Raw genomic sequence first — 13,579 nt, forward strand, 5'->3', positions numbered from 1 at the left:
AAAAATGTTTGGTTTTAAATCTTAAAAAATTAAACAGGCTATACCATCAATATGAAAATAAACTCATTAAAATTTGAGGTGAAGTGGAGTTAATTTCTTTTTGCCTTTTTATCATATGCGGTAGAATAATTAGAATGAAATTATGTTTTTTAATCTTGGCCTTTCATTGAATTCCACTTTGACTGTAGTAGTTAAGTTGATTATTCTTAAAAGAAATTTTCTGAGGTTCCTGAGTAATTTTCTTCAGGAGAAATTAATCGGATTTTGCTCAGTTCATTCCAGTGTTGTACGTTTACTCAGACAAGGGTTTCAACAACTATTTAAGGATTGAATGAAGTTATGTTGAGGTGTATGGGGGTATAAACCTCAATAGGTCTTGAGACAAATTCAGCAGTTCATTATAAATTTGTCTCAAGACCTATTGAGGTTTATATCCCCATACACCTCAACATAACTTTATTCAATCCTTATATTTATATTTTTTGATATTTTTGTATATATTTTGCCCTTGACAAATAGGGACTTGTGCTAGTCTACCACGGAACTTACCGAAATGTACGTCATCACTCTTCGTCTATATATGGTTATTACTTTCAGGATTTCTTTCGTGAACAAACTTAATAACGAATTAAAACAAATATTATCTTTAATAGAATTTATTTGATATAAATATGATCACTTTTGAAAAGGATATAGTCCAAGCTCGATAAATGTATTCCTACGCCGGACTTGATATAGTTCATTGAAAAATGACTTGATATAGTTCATTGAAAAATGACTTGAGTTAACTGTGGTAGGTTCATTGAGTCTGAATTAAGTGGAAATATAACTATTGTATGATGAACTTAGGTTACATAGTACTCAAATTTCAGGAACCATTCCACCTAGTTTACAGATCAGATATGACGTACCATAAGGTTACATACTACCTTAAATACCTGTACATTTTTCGAAACTGTTCAGTTCCCTTTATCTGAAATCATTTTATATGACAGCATGGGTGGACCTCTTTTTGACACAGTGAGTTCATCTTTAATTGTTGTTAAGTTTGATGTGAAACCAGGGAAAAAAATTATTTTTTAACCTTTTTAGCTTACTATTATGAAATTAATGATGCTGCTTAAATGAATAAGGGGCTGGGCTAATATGAGAGCAGAAGCTTATTTGAAGAATATACAGAAGTTTGTGTAAAAGAAAATATAAATTGGTTAAGGGTATGCATGTATCTTAACTAGTGAAGGATGTAAGCCTGAAATTCAAAAATAAAGATTTCTATGAAACTCAGGTGCTGCAGGTCTGTTAGACCTTTTGCTTATCTATAGCCACATTCCGGAGTTTGAGAAATCCTTTCAGAAAGCTTTCCCACATCAATCTATAATGCATATGGCACATGGCTTTTCTTCCTTGTTAGTAAGATGAATTAATGAGCAGTATTTAGATATATAGATTTCATGACTGGTAGGAACCTGTAACTTTGAATCTACATTGTAGTTGTCAGGTTTGGTCCAGCAGCTGACGTCGCTTCGAACAAATCAAAACCTGATTGCTTCATGCTTCCAGATGAGCGTTTCCTCCGATAGCTCCCAAGGGAGTCTGATGTTTGTTTTTCGTTTTTCCATTGATTGTTTTACGGTATTGAATTATCCCCCCTTGGGAACTCTTCAATGTTTATTAGACATTTTGGTTTCCGCATGGTTTTCATGGTGATCGTTTCATTGTCTTATCAAACAATTCATTTGTTGACATTTTTAATGAATTCTGTTTTCTCTTGTGACATTTTTTTGTCCTATTTCAATTTGCCATCTATAAAGTCTGTGTGTTTGTATGTTAGCTAACGTCCTGCCAGAGTTTTGATGACTGGAGCGAGGTTAAGTATCTGGTATGGTGAGGACACGTGTGTATATCGTTAAGGGTTTCTAACAAACTGCCACATGGTCGTTTCTAGCACAAAACTGACCCTCTAATGATGTTCTATCTATGGGAGAATATTTTTTCTATCCAACCTGAAGAGGAAGATGGTAATTTATAACAGAGTGAAAATTTGATGCTAACATTTCCATAACTAACTGAATATATGGAAATGGTTCTGTTCTTGACTGTACAGGTTTTCTATTGTACAAGTTCTTAATTGTACAGGTTCTTAATTGTACAGGTTCTTGGTTGTACAGGTTCTTAATTACGCAATTTCTTGATTGTACAGGTTATTGATTGCACAGGTTATTGATTGTACAAGTTCTTGATTGTACAGGTTATTGATTGTACAGGTTCTTAATTGTACAGGTTCTTGGTTGTACAGGTTCTTAATTACGCAATTTCTTGATTGTACGGTTCTTGATTGTACAGGTTATTGATTGTTCAAGTTCTTGATTGTACAGGTTCTTGATTGTACAGGTTCTTAATTGTACAGGTTCTTAATTGTACAGGTTCTTGGTTGTACAGGTTCTTAATTACGCAATTTCTTGATTGTACAGGTTATTGATTGCACAGGTTATTGATTGTACAAGTTCTTGATTGTACGGTTCTTGATTGTACAGGTTATTGATTGTACAGGTTTTTGATTGTACAAGTTCTTGATTGTACGGTTCTTGATTGTACGGTTCTTGATTGTACAGGTTATTGATTGTACAGGTTTTTGATTGTACAAGTTCTTGATTGTACAAGTTCTTGATTGTACAGGTTATTGATTGTACGGTTCTTGATTGTACAGGTTATTGATTGTACAGGTTTTTGATTGTACAGGTTCTTGATTGTACAAGTTCTTGATTGTACAGGTTATTGATTGTACAAGTTCTTGATTGTACGGTTCTTGATTGTACAGGTTATTGATTGTACAGGTTATTGATTGTACAGGTTATTGATTGTACAAGTTCTTGATTGTACAGGTTATTGATTGTACAGGTTTTTGATTGCACAGGTTCTTGGTTGTACAGGTTCTTGACTCTTCAGTTAATCATTAGCTTTGTAGTAATAGAAGTCAATCTGATGTAAGTGGATGGACATTCCATGTCCTGGTTAGACAGAATATGGGGCTATAGTTAGTCTAACGAACCATGTAGAATCAGACCATGCCTCGGTGACTAAGCAACAGTCTTAGGTTTGTACTTAAACAACAGTAATTAGCTGGCTCCAAGACTTCAGAAATCTTTCGTGATTGGTTGTAGTCTTTTAGTGTTAAAGGGTTGATATGAATTTGTCATGTAACATATTATCTTTGATGTGAACATGCACTATTTAGCAAAAACATAAAATGGACATGTATTTTGATTATAAAAAGAAAAGAAAAAATGACAAAAAATAACCTTATTACTATTTTTGAATGTTATACTGGTATAGGGGCCAGTCTGTCAGGGTTTTGGTCATGGGCTCTCGATCTCAGCTAGGCCGGTAGTTAAATCACATAGTTTAACAACAATTTATATTTGTAACATTAATAGAAAATCTGATGTACACTTCTTACAATTATTTTTTTTCTCGATTTTTGAATTTATTTGATGAATTACAAAAGAAATGGTTTAAACACTCAAACGATTAGCCCAACATTATAATTACTTTGAATCGGAACCAATTTCCTAACTTTTCAGATTTGATTTAAAAATCATTATAAGTATTGAAGTCTCAATCCTCTGTGAAGGACATGTTTATAACGTGATGAGGTCATCAGTATGTCTGTACAAAGAAGTAATTTAAGTCTGCGTTCATTGCCCTATGAATGTCGTCATTATATTGTAGTAAATAAATTTTTAATATGTAAATTTTTTTGACATATTACCTTATACTTATCTTGTTTTGAAGTATTTTGGATAAAAAATATTAGTTTTTAGTTGACATTCAAACTTTTTTTTAAAATTTGGCCGATACTTTTAATATGAAAAGTCCTGGTTCATCATGATGTCCTTCAAATTGGATATTGAAGATCTGCAGTTCCATTGTTGACAGTGACAAGTATATTGTGATGCCCCGGATGTCCTAATTATCTTAGTTGCCTGTTGATGCCCTGGTTGTCAGTCTGCCTGTTGATGCCCTGGTTGTCAGTCTACCTGTTGATGCCCTGGTTGTCAGTCTGCCCGTTGATGCCCTGGTTGTCAGTCTGCCTGTAGATGCCCTGGTTGTCAGTCTACTTGTTGATGCCCTGGTTGTCAGTCTGCCTGTTGATGCCCTGGTTGTCAGTCTGCCTGTTGATGCCCTGGTTGTCAGTCTGCCTGTTGATGCCCTGGTTGTCGGTCTGCCTGTTGATGCCCTGGTTGTCAGTCTGCCTATAGATGCCCTGGTTGTCAGTCTACCTCTTGATGCCCTGGTTGTCAGTCTGCTTATTGATGCCCTGGTTGTCCGTGCCAGTCAGTGGTGGATTGCTCGGTACCTGTATTTAAAGTATCAGCAGTTGTACCACTGATTTGTGTTGGCTAGCCATTTCAACTAACACCTCTACAGCGACTAACCATCCCTAAACTAACACTGAGCGACTAACCATTTTGAGAAATTAACACAGCGACTAACAATCTGTAAACTAGCACCTCTCCAGCGGCTAACCATCTGTAAGCTATCAACTTGCCAGCGACTAACCATCTGTAAACTATCAACTTGCCAGCGACTAACAATCTGTAAACTATTAACTTGCCAGCGACTAACCATCTGTAAACTAACATGGAATGACTAACCCTTTCCAGTCACTAATCATCTCCAGAAAACAGCACTTCGCCAGCGACAAACCATCTCCAGAAAATAGCACCTCGCAGCGACTGTCTACAGAAGATAACACCTCACAGCGACTAACCATCTAATACAAGATACCCATGATGCCCTTTGCTTTTCACTGTGTCATATTACCCATGATGCTTTAGTTGTTCCATATGTTACATTACCCATGATGCCCTTTGCTGGTCACTGTGTCATATTACCCATGATGCCCTTTGCTGATCACTGTGTCATATTACCCATGATGCCCTTTGCTGGTCACTGTGTCATATTACCCATGATGCCCTTTGCTGATCACTGTGTCATATTACCCATGATACTTTAGTTCTTCCATGTGTCATATTACCAATGATGCCCTATATACTCCATGGACTTTCATTATAGATTGGCCTTAGGTCACTGGCACACTGTTACTCTGGAAATTTACATGGGTTGGTAAATTTACGATAAATACATGAATGCTTGTAATTCATCCACAAAAATTTCTGCTGTATGAAGTGTTTTAAATGGAACAGGTGCAAAAGAAAAATTTGCTGTAATAACATAGTTTCCCTATCAAAGTTGTGAAATTAAACACTGTTGGAACTAAACCATGTTGATAGTAGTTTTGACATGTAATTTAGGGAGATCTAGTGCCATTTGTGGCCAAGCTTCATGCATGATTAATGGAAATTATTAGTGAACACTATGGTTGGCTGTACTGTAGAAGCTTGAATATAGGATTATATCTCCATTGATTAGAGAGTTCCAGAATTATGATATAATTTCCCTGCCCTCATAGATTGGAGAGTACAATTTTATAGCTTTCTAGAGACTCATATCTAGATTAACTTCAAATCTTGTGTAAGTGTCTCCTTGTGTTTTTGACCAGAGAGTGACTGGTGATGTGTATGACTGTCATTAGTATAGATCTCCCCTTTCATGGACTGTAGCACCATTGGCGAATCCTCTTATCCCTGGTTCTACAAATTCTCGTAATTCTGAAAATATGGCTCTGTCATCTTTGTTTATGGGTAACCATGGAAATATTGAAGTTTGCATGGCAACATGTTGTGTTTGCATGATATTCAATAATTCTCTATCACCAAGAGGACTCAAAGCAAAATTGCCGGATCACCTGCTCTCAATTTGAGTCGTTAACATTGGACTAATTAGTAGCCTGTACAGTGGTGAATCACGGGTACCGAACCGCAGGGTATACTGTATATGAACCAATTCCGGGTAGCTTATAGTGTATCTGATTGAAGTAGTATGAACATCTTGGAGTTTTATGGTTTAAGATGAAAATTGTAATTTATTTTGACAATTCGTATTTTTTTCAAATCAAATTATGATATTATTTTCGCTTGATTGAAGCATATTTTCAGAAGGTATTTTATTTTAGATATCCGTAGAATTTTAGTGATATTCGTCAGTAAGCTGATCATGCTTGATATCCCCAGCATCTCATGTCATTTGCAGGTATGCTCATTAAAGGTAAGGTGCTTTGCACCTGCCGATACATCATTGTCGATATTGTTGCAATTAGCACCTGTACACTGAATATCAGATCTTTAAGCGAGCCATTTTCATGTTATTACTCCTGTTTAGGGGAACTTAAACCCAGCTGTAATTGACATTCTGTATAAGGCTTCAGGTATCAACTACACCCAGTGGTATACCTGTCAGCATGTCAACTTAATAACCTTACCTGTCACATCAGTCCGCTAAACATAGGAAATTCATACCATGACAGCATAAAATCTGTACAGTGTTCAGATTGTTTATTGGGTTTTTTTTCATGAATTTTGAAAAAAGAAAGAATTTCCCATTATTTTCTCTCTTCTTTTCACATTTTGCTTCGGTCAAGCTGAATTGACATAGTTTAGATCTAATATGGAGTTAATGCAGGCAGTATTGATTAAGGGCAGAATTACATGTCATGGTTTTAATAACGATGTGTGATTATGTTCCTGCAGTGTTTAGACTACCCATCATGATGACGAGTTACGGGGGGATTATGTATCGTATGTCTCGCTATAACATCCGATAGTAGTGATCCTATTACAAACACCACGCCCTTAACACTTTGAGAAGGAATAGTTCTGTCACGAATGTTTTATGGAGAAATTATTGTGTCCTAAATGTTTAATGGGGAAATTATTCTGTCCTAAATGTTTAATGGAGAAATTATTCTGTCCTAAATGTTTAATGGAGAAATTATTCTGTCCTAAATGTTTTATGCTGAAATTATTCTGTCCTAAATGTTTTATGGAGAAATTAGTCTTTCCTTAATGTTTAATGGAGAATCTGTTCCATCATAAGTATTTTATGCTGAAATTATTCTGTCCTAAATGTTTAATGGAGAAACTGTTCCAACATAAATATTTTATGCAGAAATTGTTCTGTCCTAAATGTTTTATTGAGAAATTATTCCTTCCTTAATGTTTAATGGAGAAACTGTTCCATCATAAATATATTATGCTGAAATTATTCTGTCCTAAATATTTTATGGAGAAATTATTCTGTCCTAAATGTTTTTTGAAGAAACTCTTCCATCGTAAATATTTTATGCTAAAATTATTCTGTCTTAAATGTTTAATAGAGAAATTATTCCGTCCTAAATATTTAATGGAGAAACTGTTCCTTCATAAATATTTTATGCTGAAATTATTCTGTCCTAAATATCTATGGGGAAATTATTCTGACAAATGTTTTATGCAGAAATTATTCTGTCCTAAATATCTATGGGGAAATTATTCTGACAAATGTTTTATGCAGAAATATGAAAACACTAAAAGTAAGCCTTAGTTGAAGGTATTATGACAGTCTTGCAAGGTTGGTTCACATATTCTGATTGGTTAGATCAATAAAATGATACTTGAAAATGAAATTTGATTGGTCAAAATTACCAGGATAGTAATGATTACCAAGGTTTGATTGATGGATCCAGTGTCTATATACAAAAAAATTTAAATGGTCAGGTCAATTGGACAGTGGTTATTATAAGTACATAGAATCTGATTGGTCAGATCATTTGAACAGTGGTTGATGCACAGAATCTGATTGGTCAGATCATTTGAACAGTGGTTGATACACAGAATCTGATTGGTCAGACTGACCTGATGAGATCTTGCGATTGTGATGTAATTTTCTGTGCAGGCTTCTAAGCCACAGATTTTTTTCCCCTGAATGATAAACAGAACCTCAGACTTGTGTCAATGTGGTATTGAATTTTTCAAACAGCATCTTATGACAGATGTTGGCAAGGATCATTGTATAAAGAATTATTCTATTCGTTTTATAAATGACGTGTCAGATACCGAGTAGCAAGAGACTCTATATAAACTGTGAAAGCATCCTTCTTAATTTACCCCTTACATAATATATAAATGTTAAGGCCTAATTCAGTCTACCAAGACATTCTCCCTTTCAAGCTTTAGATTTTAAAGAAATTTGTCTATTTCCATGGAAACGTTTCATTGATTGACTGGTTTGTTTAATTTTATATATAATTGTTGGATAATGACTGTTTCAGAGGTGTTGGGAGGCTGTGTAGTTTAGGATGGCGGCATCGTAAAATCGTCTCCGCTCGTAAGCTGAAAACCCTTACCCACAAAATTGAGGCAGCATAACCTTGTTATCTCTATAACATTTCGTTCAACACATTCTTCTTGTCAGAGTTTAACTTGTATTTCCTTGCTTATACAATACAACCTGTACTTTTAATTTCATCATTTTGTAAAAACAGACTTAAAACAATTTTGTTAAGTTTCTTAAAAGCCCATTTGGCTCCGTGTACATTGAAGCAATGGTTGACAAACTTGTCGGCGTTAATAACAAAGCGCCGAAACTTATTGATTAACTGGTCCCACCAGGTGGCACTAATGAAGAATTATGGGATAGCCGAGTGCCGTGAATAGACTGGGAGAACGGAGGGGCGAATCATTACAGGAGACGAACCTAAGATGCATTGCCTTGCGAAGTACAACGTTAGGGCCGAACATGCTGGTTTCTTCACTGTGTAAATATTGATTGAGGAAAAACCAGCCAGAATCTTCATCTGTACATCAAGGATGTGTTAATTAGCACCGTACCAGCCGATACAGACCCCAACAAGAAATAGCAGACTTAAGAACTACGCAATGTATTAAAATAATCAGATCAAATATAGCCAGCTAATAATGATAGAAAAATATCTCATAATGGAAATTCTTGAGTAGTAGACTGGAAATATATATATTCTCTATAGAGTTGCTGATCCGTATCCGTACAGATAGATATATTGGAGTTGGATATAATTAGAGTTATCTCCCCTCAGTGACACATTGGTATAGAGTTATCTCCCATCAGAGATACATTGGAATGGTTATAATTAGAGTTGTCTCCCCTCAGAGACACGTTGTAATTGATATCAGAGTTATCTCCCCTCAGACACATTGGAAGGGGTATCATTAGAGTTGTCTCCCCTCAGAGACATGTTGGAGTGGGAATAATTAAATATCTCCCATCAGAGAAATGTTAGAGTGGGTATAATTAGAGAGAGATGTCTCCCCTCAGAGACACGTTGTAATTGATATCAGAGTTATCTCCCCTCAGACACATTGGAGGGGGTATCATTAGAGTTGTCTCCCCTCAGAGACACGTTGTAGTTGATATCAGAGTTATCTCCCCTCAGACACATTGGAGGGGGTATCATTAGAGTTGTCGCCCCTCAGAAAACTCCACTCCAATGAGAATACATCTTGCTTTTTTAGTGGCCATCCACTTCTTCATTGTCATTTGCCATGTGTACACCTATCATAAGACCCGTACTGGTGACACCTGGGTTTCCTCTCTATCCATCTTGTAAGATGTACAGTATGTAATGCTAAAGTTGGTCAGCACACCAACTGCTTCATTCCTTGAAGGATTTTGATCAAACTTCATGCAATGGTACAAGACCATATTGTCTCACACAAGTTTTGAGTTTCAGGGTTTTTGGGGTTATTCAAGGTCATTGTTACTTTTTAAGAGGGGGCATGTGTCCGATGATTTTATCAGCTAAAGTGTTACTCTGTTTGTATACTTGCAGGAAATTGTGGACTCTGATGGAAAACCAAAAGTGAAATCATTCCGCATCCCAACATTTGGACAAAGCTCTGTGTACCATGAGGTAGGTAAAATGTCTTTTATCATGTTACCAAGATAAAGACCCTGTTGTTATTGATCTCCCTTACATTAAAACCCTTTTGTTGATCATCTCCCTTAGATTAAATCCCTGTTGTGAATTATCTCCCTAAGGTTTAGTCCCTGTGCTGATTATCTTCCTTTTTGTCTAGTGTCAGTAGCTAATTATCTCCCTTAGGTCTAGTGTCGGTAACTAATTATCTCCCTTATAGTGTCAGTAGCTAATTATCTCCCTTGAGTCTAGTGTCTGTAGCTAATTATCTCCCCTAAGTCGAGTGTCGGTAACTAATTATCTCCCCTAGGTCTAGTGTCAGTAACTAATTATCTTCCCTGGGTCTAGTGTCAGTAGCTAATTATCTCCCCTATGTCTAGTGTCAGTTGCTAATTATCTCCCTTAGGTCTAGTGTCAGCAATTAATTATCTCCCTTTGGTCTAGTGTCAGTAGCTAATTATCTCCCCTATGTCTAGTGTCAGTTGCTAATTATCTCCCTTAGGTCTAGTGTCCGCAATTAATTATCTCCCTTAGGTCTAGTGTCGGTAACTAATTATCTCCCATTGGTCTAGTGTCAGTAGCTAATTATCTCCCTTTGGTCTAGTGTCAGTAATCAATTATCTCCCTTAGGTCTAGTGTCAGTAGCTAATTATCTCCCTTTGGTCTAGTGTCAGTTGCTAATTATCTCCCTTAGGTCTAGTGTCAGTAACTAATTATCTCCCTTAGGTCTAGTGTCAGTAGCTAATTATCTCCCTTAGTTCTGTCTGATTGTGTATTTCCTGTTAATGAATAATTTACATGTCTACAAATCCAGCAAATGAATTAACGAAAAATCATCGTCTTTGATGTTGTTTTTTTGAAAAATACTTTAGTGTCTTAATAAAAGTGCAGATTAATACAATTACTTAATGATGAAATTATATTTATTTATTTATATTCATATATTGATGGCATAAATAAGTAATATTGCTGACATAAAACATGAAAAAAATTATAGTAAGTAAGTAATGTACATATGATATTGAGAGAAATCTTATAAGATATTTCCTGTGTATGGCTGAAAATCCCTATGACCAGTAAACAACAGAATGGAATAGATTGAGCTTGCTATGGCTTCTAAAGGTGGCCACCAAGACATCTCCTGTAATTATCAAAGAACTATTAAAGCTGTTTTTCTGATATCATTACGGCTGGGACTGACAAGATATATTTGTCTTCGTTTATAAAGGCCTCCAGAGAAAATTCAGGTCATATTTTTCAAAGTTAGGTGGGTTTTTTTTTTGAGTAATGATCAAAATGCCACAAGCTGAGTGATCGATTTCCTATGTCTACATCATCTAATGGAAGGCAATCCATGGAATATTTATTTCTGTAATTTTTTATGGAAAAGATATGATTTATTGTTTTTAATTGATTTGTATTCCTTTCTTGAATCTGTTAAACTATTTCCATACATGTTGTGTCAATGATATGATAGAATTACTCTCACTTACGTTTTGTTATACACGTGTATTTCCGAGGGAATTTGAGAGAATCTGATTCTTTGTAACTCTCTGGATACATGTATGTGTGCTACAAGAGGTTAATATAGAAAACAACATGGAGGAAACAGACAGGAATCTAACAGGCATTTTAGCATTGAAATCATGGGGATGAATGGCAACACCCACCAAAATTACATAAAGAAACTGAAAGGCGCTAATATAAGAGTCACTCTAAAAATATCAACATTTACAGTATTTTCCAATGACTGTGTGTCAGTAAAGTATAAAGTCTTTAATTTGGTGTGGAATTGTGGTGTCTTATTGTCCTTGTTTCTTTGACCTTGAATAGTCTTAAATTTGATGTAGAATTGTGGTGTCTTATTGTCTCTGTTTCTTTGACCTTGAAAAGTCTTAAATTTGGTGTAGAATTGTGGTTTTGTGCCTAGATGTCCTTGTTTCTTTCTTGTCTACGTGAGAAAATATTGTAATCTTCTGCGGTTCTGAAAATATCACATGACCATGCCACTTTCTCATCAAGTCACCTAATGCACATGTTTTTTTCAAATTGAATGTTGATTAAGATATTAAACGCCCCCAAGCTCGTCGACTGTGTCTTCGGTCAATAAAGTGAGATGTGTTCTTAGCCTAAGCCATGCAAGTCTAGTTAGATTTCAAAGCATACAAATGATGACAAATAGATGTTGTCAATGTACACATATGAAAATTGATAGTTTTACCACAGTATTTAAGGAAATTCATGATAAGTACTAAATTTTGAAATCAGAAAATAGTGCAGAAAGAATACACTTTTTATGATCTTTGATAATTGCATCGATCAATATTCAGCCAAATGGCCAGCCAATCTTTTCCAACTCCCTGGTACTTTTTGTGTAAATTAATCATCATTGTGATGAACTCACGAAAGCATAAAACCAGGTGTTATCTGTTGAAGTGCAATCAGAAATGAGTTTATGGTTTTTTTTTGGACAGATGGACTCAGGCACATTCCAACATCGTGTGTTGATGTTTCCTCCACTTCATTACATTATATTATGTCCTGCGACACGATAACATTAATCTGTTAGAGTGTGTTGTACCGGCGAACATATGTGCTGCCAATCTGCTTTTATGGCTTAATTTGACACATAATAAATTCTCATCTCCTTTACCTTACAAAATCATATGGGACTTTCTTTATTTACTTTTAAAGAAACCAAAATATCAAATGTAAAATTGTTATTAATTCAAATATGTCATTAGTATTCTTACCAACCCTTCCAATTTTATGAGAAATATTTAAGATTTTTTCTTTAAAAAGTTTTAGCCAGTAATTTGCCTTTAACTCTGCATTTACATATGCATTATCAAAATTATTATTTTAGAAATTAAAAAAAACAACTAAGGGTGAATCAATGAAAATACATGTACATGTATTCAAGAACCTAACCAAGGGTGAATTGTTGAACATGATCATTTACCTACCCAATGAAAATTCAGAAACAAAACTAGAAAATAATTTCTTGATTCATTAAAAGATAATTTAACAATCTGATGCATTTCAAATGTATCTATTGACCTTAATAGAAACATATGTATTTATCCCCAAATATCACCCCACCCCAGAATGATTCTTACATGACAGCAATCAGAGACTGTTTCCTTGATGACAGAAATTAAAGGCTGTTTCTTGTATGACAGAAATCAACGACTGTTTCTTGTATGACAGCAATCAAAGACTGTTTCTTGTATGACAGCAATCAACAACTGTTTCTTGTATGACAGCAATCAAAAACTGTCTCTTGTATGACAGAAATCAACGACTGTTTCTTGTATGACAGAAATCAACAACTGTCTCTTGTATGACAGAAATCAACAACTGTTTCTTGTATGACAGAAATCAACGACTGTTTCTTGTATGACAGAAATCAACAACTGTCTCTTGTATGACAGAAATCAACAACTGTTTCTTGTATGACAGAAATCAACGACTGTTTCTTGTATGACAGAAATCAACGACTGTTTCTTGTATGACAGAAATCAACAACTGTCTCTTGTATGACAGAAATCAACAACTGTTTCTTGTATGACAGAAATCAACGACTGTTTCTTGTATGACAGAAATCAACGACTGTTTCTTGTATGACAGAAATCAACAACTGTCTCTTGTATGACAGAAATCAACAACTGTTTCTTGTATGACAGAAATCAACGACTGTTTCTTGTATGACAGAAATCAACGACTGTTTCTTGTATGACAGAAATC

General features: G+C 35.1%; 1 protein-coding gene across 1 annotated transcript in view; it reads left to right on the forward strand.

The window, feature by feature from the left end:
- LOC117317982 (hyccin-like) overlaps window positions 1-13,579 on the forward strand; it is a 104,316-nt gene that overhangs the window by 75,732 nt on the left and 15,005 nt on the right. The window contains exon 6 of the mRNA XM_033872954.1: window positions 9,746-9,826. Coding sequence (XP_033728845.1) covers window positions 9,746-9,826 — 81 coding nt within the window. The remainder of the gene's footprint in view (window positions 1-9,745; window positions 9,827-13,579) is intronic.

This window comes from Pecten maximus, chromosome 19 (genome assembly GCF_902652985.1).
Source record: "Pecten maximus chromosome 19, xPecMax1.1, whole genome shotgun sequence".
NCBI lineage: Eukaryota > Metazoa > Mollusca > Bivalvia > Pectinida > Pectinidae > Pecten > Pecten maximus.